The sequence below is a fragment of the Cynocephalus volans genome, chromosome 5 (assembly GCF_027409185.1).
Source record: "Cynocephalus volans isolate mCynVol1 chromosome 5, mCynVol1.pri, whole genome shotgun sequence".
Taxonomy (NCBI): Eukaryota; Metazoa; Chordata; class Mammalia; order Dermoptera; family Cynocephalidae; genus Cynocephalus; species Cynocephalus volans.
Window position 1 is genome coordinate 120605159 of NC_084464.1, and position 21497 is coordinate 120626655.

The 21497-nt window shown below is 34.2% G+C and overlaps 1 protein-coding gene across 1 annotated transcript in view; it reads right to left on the reverse strand.

The window, feature by feature from the left end:
• MAN1A1 (mannosidase alpha class 1A member 1) overlaps positions 1-21497 on the reverse strand; it is a 155836-nt gene that overhangs the window by 80576 nt on the left and 53763 nt on the right. Inside the window, exon 4 of the mRNA XM_063098401.1 lies at positions 16738-16818. Coding sequence (XP_062954471.1) covers positions 16738-16818 — 81 coding nt within the window. The remainder of the gene's footprint in view (positions 1-16737; positions 16819-21497) is intronic.

A 21497-nucleotide genomic window follows, 5' to 3' on the forward strand; every position in this document is an offset into this window, starting at 1 on the left:
TTTTGAGAAACTGGCAGCTGTTGAAGATCACGGCCTACATCCACTAAGTCATCAGGAGTTGTAAAAATGGGTGTTTTTTTACTTTTATCATTTTACTTTCATTTGCATGAAGAAATAATTTTATCAACAGACACTTGCTTATCTACTTTTTGGTTACCAGTGACATAGTTCATAAAGGAGAGGCCAGATAAATGCCTGATTCTTTTCCTTTATTTGCCAGTTTTTATTCTTTGAAGGTGACCAGTTATTTTTGCTTTATAATATTATTAAATTATCAATTTAAACATACTTGTACTTAATGGGTTTTAATCTGTCACATCTTATTTTTACTGAAACTCAAAATCCTCATCTTTGGCCAGTGAAAGCCTCTTCAAGTTGGCTCCTGAATCCATTGCTCTAGTAGTCTTTGTTAGCTTGTTATCTGGTTTGATGAGATGTTTCAGACTAATCTTGTATTTTTCCAATTTCAGTCATTTCTCCAAGAAGCCTGGTTAATGGAACATAGGTATTCAATATCACAATCTGCATGTCAGGGAGGCTCATAGTTACCGGTTTCATCATTGTCTCCAGGCCTTTTCTGGGGACACAAACACATATGAATATTTGTATATTTTAAAGATAAAATATCTCATATATTCATACTAATATTTTCAATTAAATATTTCAATTAATGTTCAGAACTATTAACATCTTTACCATACAATTCACCCATTTAAAGTGTACACTTCAGTGGCTCAGTATACACTTCTTTATACTTATACTAAATTGATTCCCCACAGTCAGTCTTAGAACATTATCACCCAAGAAAAAAAACACTGTGCCCATTAGCAGTCACTATTTCACCATTAGTCACCATTTCCCCTCAAGCCCTCCAGTCCTAGGCAACCACTAATCTACTTCCTGTTTCTGGATGTGCCTGTTTGGGACATCATACAATACGTGGTCTTTTTGGTTGTATGAAGCTTGTTCTCTAGGAAACTCAACAGGAAAAGCTCCTGGAAACAATGTCCCCTGAGTTCTTGCATGCTGATAATAGTTTGCCTATGTCTTTTGCACTTGAAAATCAGTTTAGTTGGGCATAAAATCCTTGCTTCTCATTCTCACCATAGCTGCCAGAATTCCCCTTGAGTTGTCATTAAAATGGGAAATCTGTTTATAATGGAATGCAATCTGCATTCAAATTTCTGTAAGAAAGGAGTTATGAATGGGGCCATTCCATAAGTAAAGAATCAGTGCATGCTCGTAATTGTTTCTGTGTCTACAGGAGTTTATTGTTTTCCTTAAAGCACTTCTCTACTTTTTAGCATCTCCTTTTGACTATCAACCAGCCACCTTCTCTTTCATAGAATACAAGATTTTTCCAGGGCAAAAAGATGCCCAACTTTTCTACTTCTTTTTCATTCCCAGGTATTTGCATATCTGGACTACCTAAGCATTGTACAGCAAGAAATACAACTCTACATTTCACCAGGAGGAGTCATTGAGTTTATAACCAAAAATGGAAGTCTTGAGTTATAGAAAGGAAATTTCTCCCACTGCACCCTTCCCCCAATTTATAACATTCAGTAAACTTAAAAATCAGTGTGTCATAGTTCTGAAAACCTGGGTTTAAAGGGATGTTTAAAAAACATTTATTTCATATTCTATTATTTTTTCAATCAATGAAAAAAATTAATGTGGTAGGAGGGTTTGCTCTAGGTAATACAGTGAGTCAGTAACCAAAAGCAGGGTCTAAGGGCAAAGTTCTTTCCACTCCAGAAGAGCTACTTCTTAGGTTCATTAGGTGGATGTCTCCAACACAATTACTGCAAGCTGTGCCCTATTAACAAATGGTTTACCTACAGGCTCAAAATGTGACAATTTTCCTTAGAAATACAATTATAAGCAGTGAGGGACTCAAATCATTATGTAAAAGTCTACGTCTATTCCAGGTTCTCAGACAAGTAGGTTAATAACCCATAACCGGAAGGAGAAGCACAGTCTTAGCATGAGGAGGGAGTAAAGCAGAAGAAAACATCACTGGCTTTTTATCGCATCTATAGATACCCCAAAACATTTTTTAAAAAAATATTTCAAAAATATGGAAAATATCAATACCTGTGCAGCCGTATAAACAAGTTCTATCAATTCATATCATGTAGTTTTACAGCCATACATTTGTGCTTTGGATTTTTAAAAATAAAATATTACAAATTAAAAACAAAAAACAAAAAACAGCAGTCTCTGATGACCTTGGGTTTCCACTGTAAAGCAAGTCTAGATTTTGATTTGTGAAGCCTCACAAGTTTCGGGCAGACTGTGTCTTTCCCTTTAATAATCACCTCCTTTATCTCTCAGGCCAGGTTTTCTTTTTTTCCCCTGGCTCATTACTGAACAGCTTTTCTCTTAATCTCTTCTTCCTCAAGCAAGCATGCATTCTTTCTGAAGTTTCTTAAGGGACATTTACTGCTTGTAACAACAGGAAAAAGGCTCTCTGCTACGTCTTTCCTAACACCTTCTTTCAATTAGATCCTGTAGGGGAAGACAAAGTCACTGATGGTGCCAGGTGCCTCAATAGCCTCAAATGTCCTTCAATGCTGGCAACAAACATAAACTTTAATTATTATTGGTGTCTATATACTCTGATCAAAAGTAATTCTACTCTTTTCACTTTTAAATGGTTGATTAAGGGAAAATACAAAGAGATTACAAATGCCCAAAGTGGTTTTTTTTTTTTTTCTTTTTCTCCTAATTTTTTTTTAGAATTCAAAATACGTACTATTTTGTATCACATTTTCCGTTGCTTTGTTTATAAGTGTATGTGTATGTGTGTGCACACAACAGAGCAATCTTGTTACTACAAGCAGCCTTTGTCTTTTTAAACTGCTTTAGATAATATAAAGACTAAGTAGTTGGATCTGAGAATGTGCAAGGATTTATGACCAATCTGTTTACTTAAGCTTTGTGTCACCTTCATTTCCATGCAAACTGAGAATAATATTAACAGCTAATGGATGTTGTTGTATATAAACAACTTTCTGAAATGGAAATCTATAAATTGACTATAAAGAAGGAAATTCAATTATCATTAAGTAAAGTCATTTTCTTTATGAAACAGATGTCAGAAAGGGAAAAAGGTGACTTTCAAGACTTTACAGGCTGGATTCTAGTAAGAAAAGTTTAAAAAATTTAAATCTTAAGAGAAGATAGAACTGAATCCTGAGTAAGACTAGGGACAAAAGTTTAGTAATAATAATTTTTTCCAAGCCCTTTAATATTTTTCTGATCGGAAGAATACTTCAAGCTCCCAGAAATTCTGCTAAGTACAGAAAAACAAAGAAGCAGAGGGAAAGATCACGTATCAATCAGAAGCAAATACTAATATTTAGGAATAGCCCCCTATGCATTTTTCTCTATGTTTTCCACAGCTGAAATCATACTGTGCATGAAATTTTGTATCTTGCTTATTTATTATATCAATATTTGCCCATGCCATTAAATAACAAGCATAAATTTTAATGGCTGCACAATATTCCATTATGTGAGCATTGCATAATCTACTTTACCCTTACTGTTGAATATTTGAAATGTCTCTCATTTACTAAATATATAGAATATTTCCACTAATTTCTTTAGGCATAACATGATTATATTTTGGATTATTTCCTGTGGTTATATACTCCCCAATGTAGAATAACTGGAACTAAATAAATACCTTTATTAAAGATTTTCTCATAACACAGTACTTAGTTTTTCAGGATAATTGTATCAAGTTATATCCCCATCAGCAATGTTTGAGAGTGAATTTCAGCACTACTCTCACCAAACTGGGTATTAACATGGTTTTCAGTCATGTTAATTTGAGAGGAAAAAAGGCACGGGAGAGAGAAGTCCAAGTGTTGGTATTTTACTCTGAGTATTTATAAAGTGGGTGCAAGATGATTCTGCATCTGTCTGGACCTGCGGGGGGAAGCGCTGAATGGATAAGTAAATTCCATGGGAAGGGCAACACCAGGTAGTAGTGAAAATGGATTGGCAATAGTTGACAGTGTGGGAACTGCCCATTTGTCTGAGAACTAATTAAACTCCATTATTTGAGGAGACCTCCTAATATTACACAGTAGATGGACCCCTATGAAAAACTGCTGGTGGATGCTGGGTTACTGGATCTGACCTTAGTTTAACCTAAGGGGCACTGATTTTGAGACTTCTCCTTTGAGAATAATTAAGATTTAAAGGAAAACATACTATAAAATGTTGCTTCACTGCAAATCTTCAATGACTATGATTACTTATTTTAATCATTTTTTTTGCAGTTAACTTTATGACATATGACAATAAATCTGGGCTTTCCTTCCCTGCTTTTTCTAAGTGAATAAAATGTAAAAAGCAAATAGGCAATTGGACTCCAAATTTTTATTCACAGTCTGGAGAAATTTATTAAAGTGCTGTCAACATATGGTAGATTAATGAGCTATTTATAAATGCTTTTTGGAATTCTCTAATTACATAAAAGCATACCAATTGTACTGGTAAACCTCCACAATTTATGTTTCTTTATAAAGCTGAAATATTTTATTTTAGCTTCATTTGAAATAACAAGGTACTACCTTTTCCATTAATATTACTTTATCAGAAAATATGATTCAAAAATAGAAAATAATATTTTTTCTAAATTGTGTACATCTGCCTCATTCAGTGCTCTCAATTACTCTAATCCTCAATATACATGACTTATAAAGAAAAAGTTTAATGCATACCTTGTCACAATGTCACACCAAAATGTAGGTATAAATTTTATCAACATTCTGAACTGTATCTAATACTAAATCAGAATAAAAAGAGGGATTAAAGCTGAAATCATATGGGTGTTTTACATACATAGCAAGGTTTTTGCTACATGTACTAAAAGGACAATGAAAAGCATTTCATCCTACAGATGAAGAGGGGAAGGGAATGAGGAATAAAAACATGGAAAAGGAAAATGAGATTGTTTGCAGCATAACAGACTATTTGGAAAAACTCAAGGAGAGCTCTGTGTTTTGAAAAAGACAAGTGCAATGAATAAATAATTTCAAATACAACCTAAGTAAAAATCTGTTACTAACTCACAAGTGCTGTGAGTGTTCTCATGATTTATTTTTCATGACTTAATTATTCTTTGTTGCTGAGATTTGAGGATTCTCACTAGCTCATTTTATGAGGTTTAGATATTGAACTGATGAGGAAGTAAACAGGAAAGAAAAAAATTGTGTTACTAACCCTAGTAACCGCTGGTTTGGGGAATAATATGTGAGCAGGGTCACAGGTTTTGGAGGAGACGGCAGAGTCTAATCCCACTTCTGTCACTTTGTAAGTGGCTAAGAAATTAGCTTCTCAGAACTTCAGTGTATCTACAATATGAAGATTATGTCATTTCCCTAGACCTCAAAAAATGGTCTCATTACCACCATTATCATCTCTCCCACTGTCCTCCTCTTCTTCTTCATCCCAAAGGGAGAAATCAACCATAAACTCCGAACTCTTGGGTTCCTCTGTTTAGAATGTTATTTTCTCCAAATCTTCAATGGCTAGTTCCTTCATGTCATTCATACTGTGGCTCCTTTTTGACCTAAAGTTGTCCCCATCATCTCCCACCCCAGCTTCCATCTCTCTTTATCACACGACTGAATTGTACTTTCTTCACAGCACTTATTGCTATCTGAAATTATCCTTAGTTAACATTTTACCCCACTAACATGTAGATATCATGAAAGCAGGGACTTTTTCTAATTTGTTCATTGCTGAATCCCCCAGAGACTAGAACACGGCCTGGAACCTAATAGATGCTCAACACATATTTGCTGAATAACAAAGTGAATCATGAGGGACTAAACATGTTAATTAATTGAAAGCCTGCCCAGATGACAGAGAAAAGCCCACTATAATGATTTTTTCAGTGTTAAACTCTGGGTTAATATTATTCTAAGTCTAGTTATAAAACATTAGATAGCAGAAACAACATAAATGGTAGAATTGTTATTTAAATTAACAGTTAAGCCTACATTGAATAATACAGTGTACTTTCTATGGGACTACAGGAAGTACATGAGAGAAAGCTAAAGAAGTCACTATTTAATAATCGTAATAACAAGTTAGACCTAAGAACTGAAACACAGAAGTTAGCAGTGTTTACAAATTAGTTTACAAATTAGAGCAATTATGGCCATTATTATATCAAGAACTTAAAAAAAACTGTTAAAATATGAATAAAAAAGTAAAGATATCAACCTACATAGTACTTATTAAAACCAAGGTGACAATCTCTTCTGCTTATCTTTTCTAATCCTAGTCTTCTAACAGCAAAAGTGAAAAACAAACAAAAATGTTTAGAATAAAGAGCAGTGAAAAAATTCTTCTGTTTTATGCCTATCCCACTAATTCATCTGGATTTCCTCATTTTCTTCTATTTGTATTGCATTAGAGGAATTGGAAACTTCAAATTAAAATAAAGATCAATTGTCAAGTTAAAAACAACATTGTCCTTAAGGCTTATGTTTATTTTAATATAAATATAAATGAATTTTCAGCTAAATTATAAGACTGGAACTGTTCAAATGCAAATTAATTGTGGCATGCTCAAATATATTAGCAGACATTAGCAGACATGTCATAAAATGATGACACAAGAAAGCTCTTGTAAATGAAATCTTTAGAGGAATTACTTTAGAAGGTACCCAATTCCCAAATGATAAAAATTTTAACCAAAGCGAATTTTTGTAAATCCAAAGATAGTTTCATACATTAGGTAAAATTTAATTTCTAAAAGAAATCCCAAACAAATTCACATCACTATGACCAAATTTACTACACTTATCCATGTAGATAAAAGTCTACTAGTTTTACAGTTTAAAAGAAATAGCTCTGCATAGGTATAGCTGCATTAAATCCAACTAATTAGCTCATATGCATTTTGTTTACACTTCTACTGCCAACTCTAATCATCTGTATTAACTTCTTAAGTCTCTAGAGTGTGAATGTTTATCCAACAACCACATATTTAAATTTCATTCTGTGTTATATTTTTCTCTTTTTGTTTAAGCAGAGCATATATATTTTCATAACATATCTATGATTTTATATAAAGTGTTTATGTCTTAGCAAGTTTAAAAAGTTTGCTGATGCTTGGTTGATTTTTTTAAAGACAAATTTTTATATAGATTTTTACACAGTATATTTTCTCAATTAAAATACATTAAAAAGTCAGCCATGCAAATAGATTCTGGCAAAATTCCCCCTCCACCACTTAATCCCATGATGCTATCCTGGATTATTACATCACTCAAAACTGCCCCATTTTTTAAATCTCTTATAACTTCTATATCCCACCACATGGCCTTAACTTCCAGAGCTTCCAGTCACCTGCTAAGTTACTGCTAAACTACTCCTATTCTACTTCATCTAAACTTCAGGCAATTTAACCAGTCCATTTTCTCTCTCACCACTACTTACCTGCTTTTTTCCACTTCTATCTTATACTCATCTTGGACTTCATGGTCTATAATTTCAATAAATTTTGCCAATACCTTAAATCTATGCCTTTTTTTCTCTGTGTCACCTTGTTACCAAAACTCAACTAGAACCAACTAACTACCTTCTTCTCCATGTTTATATCTGAACTGTTGAGCACTGCTAAAGAAAGAAATATCATACACCTGGGAAGATTGAGGCCACCATGAATTCATCGTCACCAACCTCCACACTGTCTAGAAACTCTACCATGTTTCTCTAGTCAACCCTCTATAGAAGAACAACTTTAAATTATACACACTCATTGTGAACGTTCACCCTCTCCAGGAGTCTCAGGAGATATCCTTGTCTTGTACTTCCTCATACAGTTAACAGGGGCCAACAGATGGTAATTATCTTGTATCTTTGCAACCAACTTGCTGACATGTGTGCCTATCTGTTCCTCCACTTTTTCATACTGCAATGGAAAAAGGAACCTTCCCCAGGCCATCTGTTTTCTGAATCCCACCCTTCCCCACCTACTTAAAGACTTTGAACTAATCATTTCTTCACCACCTTCTCCTCTTCAATCAAAAACAATTTGGATTCTATCCTATTACTCTAAAAAGAGTACTCTCAGTAAAGTCCTGTATGACCTCCACATTGTTATATCCTAAAGATACTTATCAGTCCTTATACAACTTGTCCTAGAAGAAGCATTTGACACAACTGAATACTTCATTTTTCAAAATACTACTTCCTCTTGGCTTCTGTGATATCACATTCTCTGGTTTTCCTCCTACTTCTCAGACCATCACTCCTCAGTCTGCTTTTGTAGCTCCTCCTTCTCACCAATGCTTAAACGTTAGGGCCCCTTTTTCTCAGTCTATAATGCCCTAGGCAACCACATTCCTGTCTATTCCTCCAATTATCATTTAGTTGTTGATGATCCATGAATTCAGGCCTATAGCTGACATCTGTCTTCTGTGCTTCAGATCCCTAATGTCTAGCTGCTACTCAGCATCTTGGAGCCAGACTGCCCAAGTTTGAAGCCTAGCTTTGCTACTTTGCATGTTGTTGGGCAAGTTACTTAACTCTTTGAGCCTGTTCCTTCCCCCATAAAATGATGATAAAAACAACACTTACTCCTACTTTATAGGGTTGTATGAAATTGATATTCGGACAAATATTTGTCATTGGAGACTGTGTTTCTCTTATTCATTGTTGTTTCTGCAGCACCAAGTGCAGTACCTCAAAGCAGGTATTCCATAAGCATCTGCTAATTAACTTACCAGATGGTAATTACAATTCTGAAGCAAATAGTAACCAAATATTTAAAATGTATGCAAAGATTAATCTGAACATCTAAGAAGTCATAGGACCACAGACATTAGTAGAAAATGACATAAAGAAACAATTAATACCATTTAATAAATATGATTAAAATTTTTTATTTCCAGGAAACTAACATAACGTGTCACTAAATGGTTCAGAAAGTTTTAGCTGGATAGTTTCCTCAAATTAAAGAAAATACACTTTGTAGAATACCTTTCACATTTACGTTTTATAATTTCCTCTTAGGTTTATAATTTCGAAAATGTTCTAACAATGTCAATTCTATTTAAAAAGTCTACAATAAATAATATACATATTTAGCAACTATTTGAATTTAGATATAGTCTCTAGCTCACTGGTTTTCAAACTCTTTCTCTTTCAGAGAACCAGCAAGTATAGAACAGATAAAAAAAAAGATGTTCTGCTGGGGGGCGGGGGAGGGGTAAGCTGGGGAGTTGGATGCAGTCACAGGGGCTTTTACCAGGGGTTAGAGATCATACATACTTTCAATCACCTTACTACATTCTCTCCCTACCATTCCATACCCCAAGCCTTCCAGGCCAATTGGTTATTTATGTTACCAATGTACAGATTTTAGTTGACAGGCCAATTGCTTATTTATGTTATCAATGTACAGATTTTAGTTGAAACGTCATTGGAAGAATTTTCTATTGGGGTTTTAAAAGGCAAATGTCACAGAAAACCTAATGAAGAGTTTAGTCAACAAATGTTACAAAATGTTTTCTAGTGCCAGGCATACAGTGCTCAGCAAGGGGATATAAAAATGGTGGAAACTTAACCCTTATTTTTGAGTTGTAAAAATTTTACTGGAGAAATGGTAATGAGGGGGGTAAGGAAACTCACAGGCCCATAAACAATGAGCTGTAATGGTAGCACATGCAGAAAACTCAGGAAAGGAAGTGCCTGACTCTCTCTTGCAGGACGAGGAGGGAGAGGGGGGCATTGCAGTACAGCCAGGGAGGGCCTCATAGAGGGGGGATATCTAGTTGGGGGAGGTGGAAGGAGCAAGATGAAAGCCATTCCAGGTAGAGGAAATGTGCATATAAAAAGCACACAGATGTGCTTGGGGTATTTTGGGGGGAAAAGCCCTTTTAGTTACAGAGGGGGTGTGTGAGGAGGGCAATGAATGAATGCAGAAAAGGTAGGCTGAGTCTACATTATAAAGGCTTTGTAAGCCACATCAAAAAGACTCAACTTTTAAGGCCACACGGGCCAGTGAAGGTTTACTAGAAGACTGTGTGGCACGATGACATCTTTCTTTAGTGACCAAGTGGGGGACTGACTAAAGAGGGAAGGTGCTGGAAGTATGAAGGTCAGTTCAGACAGATATCACTAAGTCAGTTTTCTGCCTGTTTATCATCCTGCCACACCAAAACCAAAACAAACCAACCAGAACATAAACTTTTTTTTTTCTTACAGGTCTGTTCAAGTTTTCCAGGTGTGGTTTATGACAGTTATGTTTCCTCAGTAAAATATAAACTCCACGAGGCCAGGAATTTGGGGCTATTTTATTCTCAGGAAAATCTCAAAGCCAAGGGCAGTGTCTGACACATAGTTGGTACTCAACCAATATCTGTTGAAGAGATACATGACTTCTCCCAAATTATGACTGTGTCCTAGGGAACATCTCTCTCTCTCTACTTTATCTGAATCACTGCTCAATCTGACCACTATCGTTTTAACGTGCTGCTTTTCCCAGGTGGGGACCCTTTATAAACACACACCTGTGAGAGCCTTCCTGCTAAGGGGGCTACTCACATTCAACCTCATCAAACCTTTCTGTCAATAGATGAATAATATGGTTCTTGCTGTAATCAAGGCCTTTCCCAGAAGATTATCTCAATAAGGATGTTGATGAGAGGAAGGAAGAAAAGGCTTTATAACAACAGCTCAAAATTGTTTCATTTTACAATCTATGTTGTTCTTATTTTTATCAAGTCTCTTTTTCCCTCAGTTCTTTTTTTCCTAAATTAATGAAATGTAGATTTAGTTAACCCTATATTTATTTTTTTCTTAATACAGAACTTTAGAGCTATGTATTTCTCTAAGTATAAATTTGGCTGCTCTCCACAAAATTTAATGTGGTACTTATATTTTAGTTGTCTGTTAAGTATTCTAATTTTCATATTATACATTCACTGACCTAATTGTTATTTAAGAGATTATTTTCAAATTTTCACGTGGTTTTAGCATTTTAAACATGTTTAATTTTCTAATGTTTTACTTTGGCAGCATGATATATATATTTTACTAAAAAATTCTCATTGTAGCCCATGATAAATAGTGTAAAAAAGCTGATTACCTAATTTTTAAAATTTCATCGTACCACTATTCAATCCTCTTTGTTTAACTCTTGCATAAATCTGTTATTTCTTCATTGTACAGAATTAACATACTATATCTATATATATATATATATATATATATAGATATATATATTTTGTCTTTTACGTGACCGGTACTCAGCCAGTGAGTGCACCGGCCATTCCTATATAGGATCCGAACCTGCAGCGGGAGCGTCGCCGCACTCCCAGCACTGCACTCTCCTGAGCGCGCCACGGGCTTGGCCCAACGTACTATATTTTGATCTTACAGTACTGTGATCTTTTTTTTTTTTCAATTTTCTTTTTTTTTCAATTATACCTTTTGTTGTTATCTCTGCTTTCTGGATTTAAATCTACTTTGTTAGAGATCATAATTAAAATACCTTCCACATATTTGAGAGAACAAGATAAATATGAGAGCAATTTAGGCAGGATTTGGGAGGGTGCAAATGTATTTCTGGTGGATCCAAATGTATTGTTGGATTTTTCTTGTTTATACCAGATAGTTGTTTTATGGAAAATTTAGCATATAGACAAATTTAGCATTAGCATACAGATATGTGTGATACTTTATGCTATCAAATTTTTAGTGTTGATCAAAACAGAAAAATCAAATTGCTGTTAATTGTGACACCTTCTTTGCTCTGGTCACTAGGAAACCTGAAGACACATTTCTGTTCAAAGCCAAGATGATTTACAAGATGGCAGAATGCACTGCTATATGCTAATCTTATCTGCAACTTTAATATGCCTTGACTTTATTCTCTATTTTTCCAGAACCCTGTTTACAACATGCACATTTTCTGCAAGTCACTTTAATTTTTCTGCAGAATGGGGCAAAAAATGCAGTCTGGGAGATGACTCTCTCTAGTGTATTGTGTGAGACACTGAATTTGAAAGGTGACCACATCAATACATCTTAATTTTTTAGGGGCTATCTAAACATTTTTATGATTATCCAGCACTAAACTAACTAAAAAATCCATTTCTAAACCCCCCAAACCCCAGATGTTTGGATCTTACAAAAAAGAAATCTTTCCACCACTAAACTCACATTCTCAATCTTCTCTCTCCTCTCCCCACTCCAGAGTCCCACCCCTCTTTAACTTCCTCCCATTATAGTCTTAAAATTCAGTGGTGTTAGTGTTACCTACTTATTCAGTTAAGTCTCCTTCAGCAACTTTTTGTACTGGTGTCTGGAGCAGTGGATACATTTTGGGGGAATCCAGGAGAAAATCGTTTTGCCACCTTCAAAATAAAAGGATATCCTGGCAGAATAGGCTGATCTGACATAAGAATCCATTCTATGTTTTTCCACAGTCTTGGATCAGATGTACTCCTTACCTTTTTTCATCAAAAGCTAGTTCTTTAATTATTTTGGCTTTTGTTTTTCTAGTTCACAAACGTAAAATGTGCTAGCAGAATGTTTCCTTTGAGGGGCCGGCCCCGTGGCGCACTCGGGAGAGTGCGGTGCTTGGGTGCGCAGCAGCGCTCCTGCCGCGGGTTCGGATCCTATATAGGGATGGCTGGTGTGCTCACTGGCTGAGCGCGGTGCGGGCGACACCAAGCCAAGGGTTGCGATCCCCTTACCAGTCACAAAAAAAAGACAAAAAAAAAAAAAAAGAATGTTTCCTTTGAGGATTAAATACTCTGGTAGTTCTAAATGTGGTCTCTTAATGTACAGAATAAAACAGTTTTTCAAATCAAGTATAGTTTTTTCAGGTGTTCTATTAAATTATCAGTTTCCATATAGTTTGTCTACTTCCTCTGCCATTCACCATGGTGAACTAAATCTTATTTTTGGTTCCCAAACATCTACTCTCCCCACCTTTCTAACGGGGCCTCAAATTTCTGTTCAGGAATTTTCTGTACTTCCCTATAACTCAGTCCTCATGGGATACTGGATTCAAATATTGCAGAAGACTTCTATCATATCCTCTGCCAACTAGCCTCATTCTCTAGGAACTCTGTGTCTTGAGTAGAGTAAGACAAGGGTAGAAGAAACAGTCCATGTTTTCAAATTCTAGGATGTCCTAGGGTGATAGTTGAGTTATAGGTGCCATAGATGGCAATTTGAGACTTTTTGCTCCAAGTTGTTCTCCACACTTCTTTCTGATTCTGTGGCATCACTGAGTCCTATTAAAGTCACTTTCTGCTCAGTATAGCTATTAGTTTCTGTTGTAAACAAATAACATTACACCACATATTTATACATGCTCTTTTCCACACGTATCATCTTCTCTTGCAATGTCTTAAGTTTATTTACTCATTTTTGTTTTGCATCTGTCAATTTTCAATATCATTTTTCCTTTGTTTATTCTTTTTCTGCAGTGGCATTTCCCAAAAATTGTTCCAGGCTACAATAATTGTAACTCACTATTGGCAGATGTAACATGAAAAAAAATAAGTGAGGAAAACAGAAGGATATGAAATTAAATTAGTTTCTTTTTTGGTGCATTGTGAATTTCCGAAGAAGAATATAGGATATAGCTTCATTCAAACTTAAAAATGTACTAAAAATAAGTTTGGGTTTATCCTACCATATCAAAAGAAACTAGTGGCCTGTAGAACACATTTTGGGCAATGATATTCTAGATGCTGCTATATTTACTGTCTCCAGCGAGAATTTTCAGTTCCCTTTGAGCTTATTACAGAGCAATGCTATCTTTAAATTTATTTTTAATACTAATCATTTCTATTTAGTATTCATCTTATCTCCATTCTGTTTATAATTCTTGTGGTTGTTTGAATTTCATATCTGAGTGTATTTCAAAAAGTTCATGGAAAGATTAGTATTATCTTTTAATTCTATTTTTCCATGAACTTTTCAAAGTATCCTCACATAGAGTGAAAATGTGAAAGTTTGACTTTTTTTAATGGTAGTAAAAAACATTCTAATTGAACTAGGACATTTCAAGTTTTTGAAATCGAAGTTTACTACATGTATTTGATGTTTCTATTTTTCTTTCAGTTACATTGGCATTCTTGGTAATTGCTCAGTGTTTCTAAAGCATGTAACACAATTCAGTGGTACTTCCCTCTGGCTTTTTGCAATATAAATTTAAGAATTTTGAGCTTATATCAGTGTGGGCCTATATACTTTTAATGGTGATTTATTCTTAAAATACTACTGAGCCTCAGTGATGAAATCAGAATGTTAAATTATCGTGGTTTAGTAGCCCCTGTATGAGATAATTTAGGAAGACAAATTTTCCTAAACTACCTCAGTAAATTATAGTAATGTATGGTATAGAACTTTATCAACTATCAGAACTTATAATTTGGCCATGTTGGTATTCTTTCTATTAAATAAATGCTCATTTTTTCATTTTGATATGGAGACAAACAGCTCAAGCACAGACTTGGGTTAGCAATTTTTCCAGATTACATTCCTGATAGCCAATTCCCCTGAATGCATTCGTCACATGAAAGGCAATTGTCAGTGATGAGGTAACTGAAAGAAAAGGGGCAAGAAATCATGTTAAAACAATCTAGAACTAGTAACTTCTCACCTGGCAACCCCACTTCAGAGACTAAATACTAGTATTTATTGACTGATTATAACTACGCTATTCAAAATAAAGGAATACTGAACCCAATCGTCCAACATTTAGGGAACTGTCAAGAAAAAAACATGCTATGAACAATCTTTATAAACTAAAATTAAAATGTATTCTATAGAAACACAGAAAAGCATCTAAGAAAAAATACCTTAAATAAATTTTTATCATAAAAATGAAAATGCAGAAAATCTAGATATAAAAAAACAATGTTTGCACAGTGATAAGGACAAAGCAAATATACTAAAAGAACAGTTATTTGCAATAGAGGTGTTCTTCATATTCCATAATTTATTACAGTTGGCTAAATATAGAATAAAAATGTACCCTTATAAAGTCTTGGGCAAATTATTTTACCTATAGGCAAACTATAATATATGTGGTTATTATATCTACATAATTATATAAGTTGTTATTGCTAAGTATACACATATGTAGAAACACATAGGAGTATATACACACACTTGACACGTTGTTATGAGTGAAAAACTATCCTAATCAAACACAATGCTTTAGAAGGAATACATATTTATTTCTCTTTGTATGCTCTTTTATCTCCATTGAGCCCAGACATAGAAAGATACAGCCCTTATTTCCTCCAAATTGTCTCACCTCCACATAAATTATGCAGAAAGTTAAAACGAAGGTCATCTTAGCACGCCATGTCAAAGACACGAGAACATCCAGGCATTTAATACTCCAGGACAAGTATTCTAAAAGCAGAGACTTGGTAATTAAAATGATATTAGTTAATTTTAAGCATAACTTTTACAAAATATAGATTCCTTGGCTAGATGTTTACAACACCTTAAACCAAACTGAACAAATAAAATTATCTGGGACTAGAAAAACTGAGAAAAGGCAGGAAGAGCATATGTATCAGAGGGTCTCATCACCTTGGCTAAGGAAGTGACAGAGTTCATAATGAAGAACAGAATTTAACACTTAAAACAGGACATATACAGAGGGATACAGAAGCCATCTATATACCTTGAAAAGAACTATAGTGGAATAAAATCGAAAGAGAGAGAGAAAAAATGTAAGATTGTGAGGGCTGTTTTATATGGTTAGGAAAATACTTGAGAGACAGGAACAAAGTCAAGCAGCTTTTCTCATTAAACATTTATTGTTCTGCTTAAATCCGTTTGAAGGAGCACCGAAAAACATGAAATACTACACTGGGTAAGATCCATTCTTCCCCCAGCCAGAATGCCACGGCTAGAACAAATCTGATTGATGTGCAATTGAAATACATGACTGTTTTTCCTTGATGTAGCTTTTAACGCTATCAACATTAGAGGTGAGGTCCATTCCAATAACACTTAGTGGACATTTATAAGGTATTCATAAAGTTGTCTAAAACCTTTCAAGAAAATAGCATTGGTGCCCCCTATGAGCACAATACAAAAATCCTTTCTTAATCTATCAATAAAAGGCAGCTAAATTAAAAATTCCTTCTTTGCTCCAAGCATCAGATAATTAATTAGTCCCTGTCCTAGGAAGAACTCAAAAGCACTTGACACAGGGATACTGGCCTATAGGAATTTTCACTGGGTAGCTAAGTATCTCACTCACTCCCTTAATTTCATAAATACCAGAATTTTTATATCTCACTTGCCATGATTTCTTCATTTTAAAATGTTTTTATTAAACTAGCATGATATTAACTTAAAATAATTTTTAAAACAAAAAATCATCCACAAGCCTGCTACTACTCTAAACCTCTTTGATTTGACCATAGGCATATATGATTTGTAGTTGTAATAACACCGTACATAGCATAATGAAGTCAGTATTTTTGAAAGCCATTACTTAACACTCCCTGACAATATGTTCTGTTAAACTTTCTCAGCCTGCTCATTTAATTAGTACATATAAGAAATTCAGTGAAAGGTATAGATCCATCAAAACATGAGGACTTAATGGATTCCTTCTAAAAATATACCAAAAAAGGCATATTTTACCAAAAAAAAAAAATGTAATTTTAAGACACTTTATAATTCACATTTACATGCTACTTTTCATCTTACCTCTTCTCCAGACAGATAATAGGCTGAGAGCAGTCCACCAACAAAGCGTATATTCACTTCAAAAACAGAAATTTCGGCATTCTGTGGAAATGAGATAATGGAGGTTCAAACATAACAAAAGTACACAACTCACAAAATGATCATTCTGATAAACTACACTAAATATTTAAATTTTGTTCAAATCTTATATGCTTGCCTAGAGAGATTTATACGTAAGAGGGTAAAAATCCTTCCTATTAATGACAAAATATGTAGATAAATAGATAAATACAGATAAATAAAGATAAAATACAGATATAACAGATAAAAATAATTTTGACTCAAAATCAAGATTATAGCTGGTTAATGAACACAAAATTACAGCTAAATAGAAAAAATAAGCCCTATTGGTGTAGAGTTGACCCAGGAATCTATAATAATGATTTACTGCATGTTATCAAACAACTAGAAGAGAGGAGATAAAATGTTCACATCACAAAGAAATGATTAAGTTTTGCAATGATGAATATGCTAATTACCCTGAATACATCATCACACATTGTATACATGCATTGAAATATAACACTATACCCCATAAACATGTACAATCAATGTTTCAATAAAAATTTTTTTACAAATCAAAATTATAAAAATATTTATAAAATAAAGTTCCTTCCTCTCTACGGTACAGTAGCAGATAGAATACTTGGTGTTCTTTACTTGTACAAATGTGATCGGACCAAAGCATTTATTTTTTCTTTTCTGTTTTCTCTTTTACTCATGTGCCTGCTTTTCTTCCTTAAAGGCCATTCAGACTACACTTTGGCTGATAGTTTGACATTAATCTAGCAATTTTTTCATATCATGTTAAAATAGCACACTTAGAATGCAAATAGAATTTGAAGTTGGGGGACCTGGGTTCTAGGGCTGGTTCCCAACTTTCTGACTGTGGCTAGGTATGGTCACACCTCTCTGAGAAGATATTTTGTCTTTGTGGAAAGTATATGATAACAACAATGTATATCTTGCTGAAACAGCTCTTATTTATATCAGTAATAACTTGCTTTTATTATTATTTACAATAGCCAAATACTGTGCTAATCTCCTTACACGAACAATATCTTTTAGTCCTCATATTGACTTTATGAATTAATTACTATTCTTATGTCTATTTTACAGATGGAGAAACTATGACTTATAGTGGTTAATGTGACTTTTGAAGGTTAGACAATGAATAAATGGTAAAATCAGGATGTGAACATGAGTACTCTGATTCCTGGTTTAGGGCTCTGGTATTGACTCCTCTAATACCTCAGGCGACAATGTACCAAGTGTTTTTATTAATGATCATATAATTGTGGCATATTAGTAATTATTTTCAATATTTTTTACAATATTTTATTGTTAAATGCATCTGCCTTGTATTCTGTTAGGAGATAATTTAGCAAGGCTAATCCATAATAGATATGAGGTACACTTCAAGCTTTAATTAGCTTCTTTTCATGTTCATTGGGCCTACTCAGTAATTACTCACTTTTGCCTAACATCAAATCATTCACTGATAATCATGAGGGCTAACAGCAAACTATAATATATGGAGTGAATAAATAGCAGATGAAGTTAGTCAAAAGTACTTCATTTAACAAACATTTATTAAGCAACCACTATGTACCAGGCCATGTCCTAGGTGCTAGAGATATAGCAATGAAGACGGACAAGGTTCTCAAACTCACTGAGTCTACATTTTAGTGTAGAAAAACATTTTCAGGGAAAAAAGGAGATACAAACACATTTTATTCCCACATGCTCTCTCTAGAAAGGTATAATGATCTAACAAAGCTAAGTAATTGCTTAAGTTAAAATGAATATTTCAAAAAATTTCCTGCCAAAGGAACATTACGAAAACAAGTTAGAAGAGAAAATTACTAGGTCAAAGATAGGTAAATGCACCATAAAATAAGACTGCTTGGTGAGTATGCTTAATTGTATTTCAGAATTTGTAACATGCACCTATTGTAATTTGATTAAAAACATTCCAAATAGGCATATTTTATCTTTGAGTTATATCACGCTGAATGAGTATTATATATATATTGATAAAAGCTTTAATATTCTACAAAATTACTGATAAGGAAAAGGGAAGAGAATCCATTAATTTAGTTTGGTTCACACAACTATATTTCTGATGGCTGAAAGTAATAATGTCTAATAATAAAATCTAATAAATTTAAAACCTCGAATCATATTCCTCCCAATTTGTACTTGAGGTTTTCAGTTTTTCAACCTGAGAACAGTCCCCCACATTTCTGCCTACTGAAGCCTAAGATGATTTTATATCCTTATTCTGGCTATGAGGTCATTACATGTGCATCCTTTCTTCCTCTTATGAAAATTGTGGATAATCAGGACCTTTATACAGACATCTGATAAAAATTATTGCAAGATAGAGGACTGAGTCATGTCAAATACCACTAGAAATATATCTTCAGCTAGACATCAATCACCTATTGGGTATAGTTATTCAACCAGTTATTGATCCAGCTATGTATTACAGAATATAAATTTTATTTATCTTGTTCTTTCCATAAAATATTAGAGAGGACCATGCAAAATGCTATGTTCAAGGTCAGTCGCTATGACTTTTGAATTTCATGAATCTACTAGTCTAGTGAGCCTGTTCAGGAAGCAGATCTGACTTGATCGTGAATCCATGTAGTTTTTCAGTGATTGCTGTGTCCCTGTCTTTAAAAATATTGCTCAGGAATATCATATCACCATCAGTAGTGCCCAGTCACCATCTTTCTCTTTTTGAAAATCAGAACTACATTTCAATTTACAACATGTAATTCTTTCTACCTCCTTTTTTTGTTTTTCAAAGTTAAATTTAAATGATTTAGAAAGCTTGATTTGAGAGCTCTTTCAATACTCTAGGTTATATTATATTTTAGGCCAGAAGATTGAAATTTAGACACTTTAGGCCATTCTTTACAGATTCTTAGATCAAAAGCACTTAAGAAGATAAAAATTCTGCCAGCATAACAAATTGATGGGCTATACTAGGGCAACAGACTATAAAGACACTGGCTTAGAGTCAGAAAGACCTTGCTTGGATAGAAGGCTGGTTTGGGAGCTATGTGAGTGTGAGATGACAGGCAACTTACCTATTCTCTCTGAGTCTTGGTTTTATAATTTGTAGAAAGGGACAATGCATTCTTTACAAGGCACAGAGTTCATGAATGTGAAGCACTGTGCATAATACCTGGCCCAAGAAGGGTACTTAGTAGACAGTTTCTGCCATTATCACTGTGCAGGAGCTCAGCCTACATAAACTAAGGCCTAGCTCCCACAAAATTATTGGAAAATCGAAAACTCTAGAATCACAGTATTCTTCATCTCTGACCCACATGGGGTCATATTTCTCAATGGCTAAAAATCCTCTTCTGAAATACAGTATCCTGACCAACTTCCTTTTGGGCTGATATACTGTATATTGTGTCTGGATTTTCAAAAGTGAGCTTCTGTAATTTGAGGATTTTAGGCCATTTTTATAAAACTCCCATTCCAATTTCCATTAAAATAATCATATTAAATTTAAATGAATATGCTCCTCCTATTAATATTCATGCTGTATCTTTTAAGATGTTCTAAAAGTTTTCTAGGGACTTATTCTGATGACAGAAGAGAGGTTAGGGCAGGGAGAGTACAGTATGTAGATGAAGCAGCCTATAATACTAAAATCTTGTGTGGTTTATCCTAACAATTCGTATTAGTCTGTTTCTGTTGCTTATAACAAAATACCTGGAACTGTGTGATTTACAAAGAAAACAAAATTTATTGTTTTCAGTTTTGGAGGATGGGAAGTCCAAAGTCCAAGGAACACATTTGGTGAAAGCGGTGGTAGTGGTGACAGTGATTCAGGAGTCTCACTATGGCAGAAAATCATGGAGCAGAGAGAGACTAACCTCTCAAGCGCTCTCCTTTTTAAAGCCCTCAAAACCACACCACCCCTGACCACCACTATTAATCCATTCACTACAGCACGATGCTACAATCTAATCACCTCTTCAAGGCTCTACCTCTCTCAATTACTATAATAGGATTTCCCACCCTCAACAGTTACAATGGGCATCCAATCTACAGCACAATTAATATGAATTTTGCAGTCTGCTTCATTTAAGACAAAATTAACTTCCCCCTTAAATCTTTAAGTAAGATTGCATCCCAGGAATATGTCCCTGTATTCTGTGGCTTCTAGTACAGTCTTATGCTAGTGCCAGTTTGAGAGGCAGATCCAGTCTTTTGTTTAAATTACATGCACCTAATCATTAATGTCACAACTGACAAGCAAATGGAGGTTGAAAATTTTGGGCCAAAAGCTTGCCCATATGAAAATCTGGATATGAGAAATGACTCTTTCATTCCAATATTTTCCTAGCAGTGGTCACTAAATCAAAGAACATACTTAACCAGATTCATCTAAACATTTAATAAAATATGTGGTATGACTAAATTCACACCTTAAATCAAGAGGTGAATACAACAAATGATAGAAAAATTACACCTTGGTACTAATCTCTATTACTGTCCTAGGTGCCTTAGACTGATAATTTCCACCTCAAGATTATCCCTTTTCTTAACGTTTTTGTCCTCTTTCTGGTTTCCTATATAAATAAGCAAAACTATGAGATAAAGTGATAAAGATTGCTAAAATGGAAGAGTCTAATTTATAAGGTTTTTTAACATTTTAAAAATCAATAATGATTCTTTAATATAATCAAACA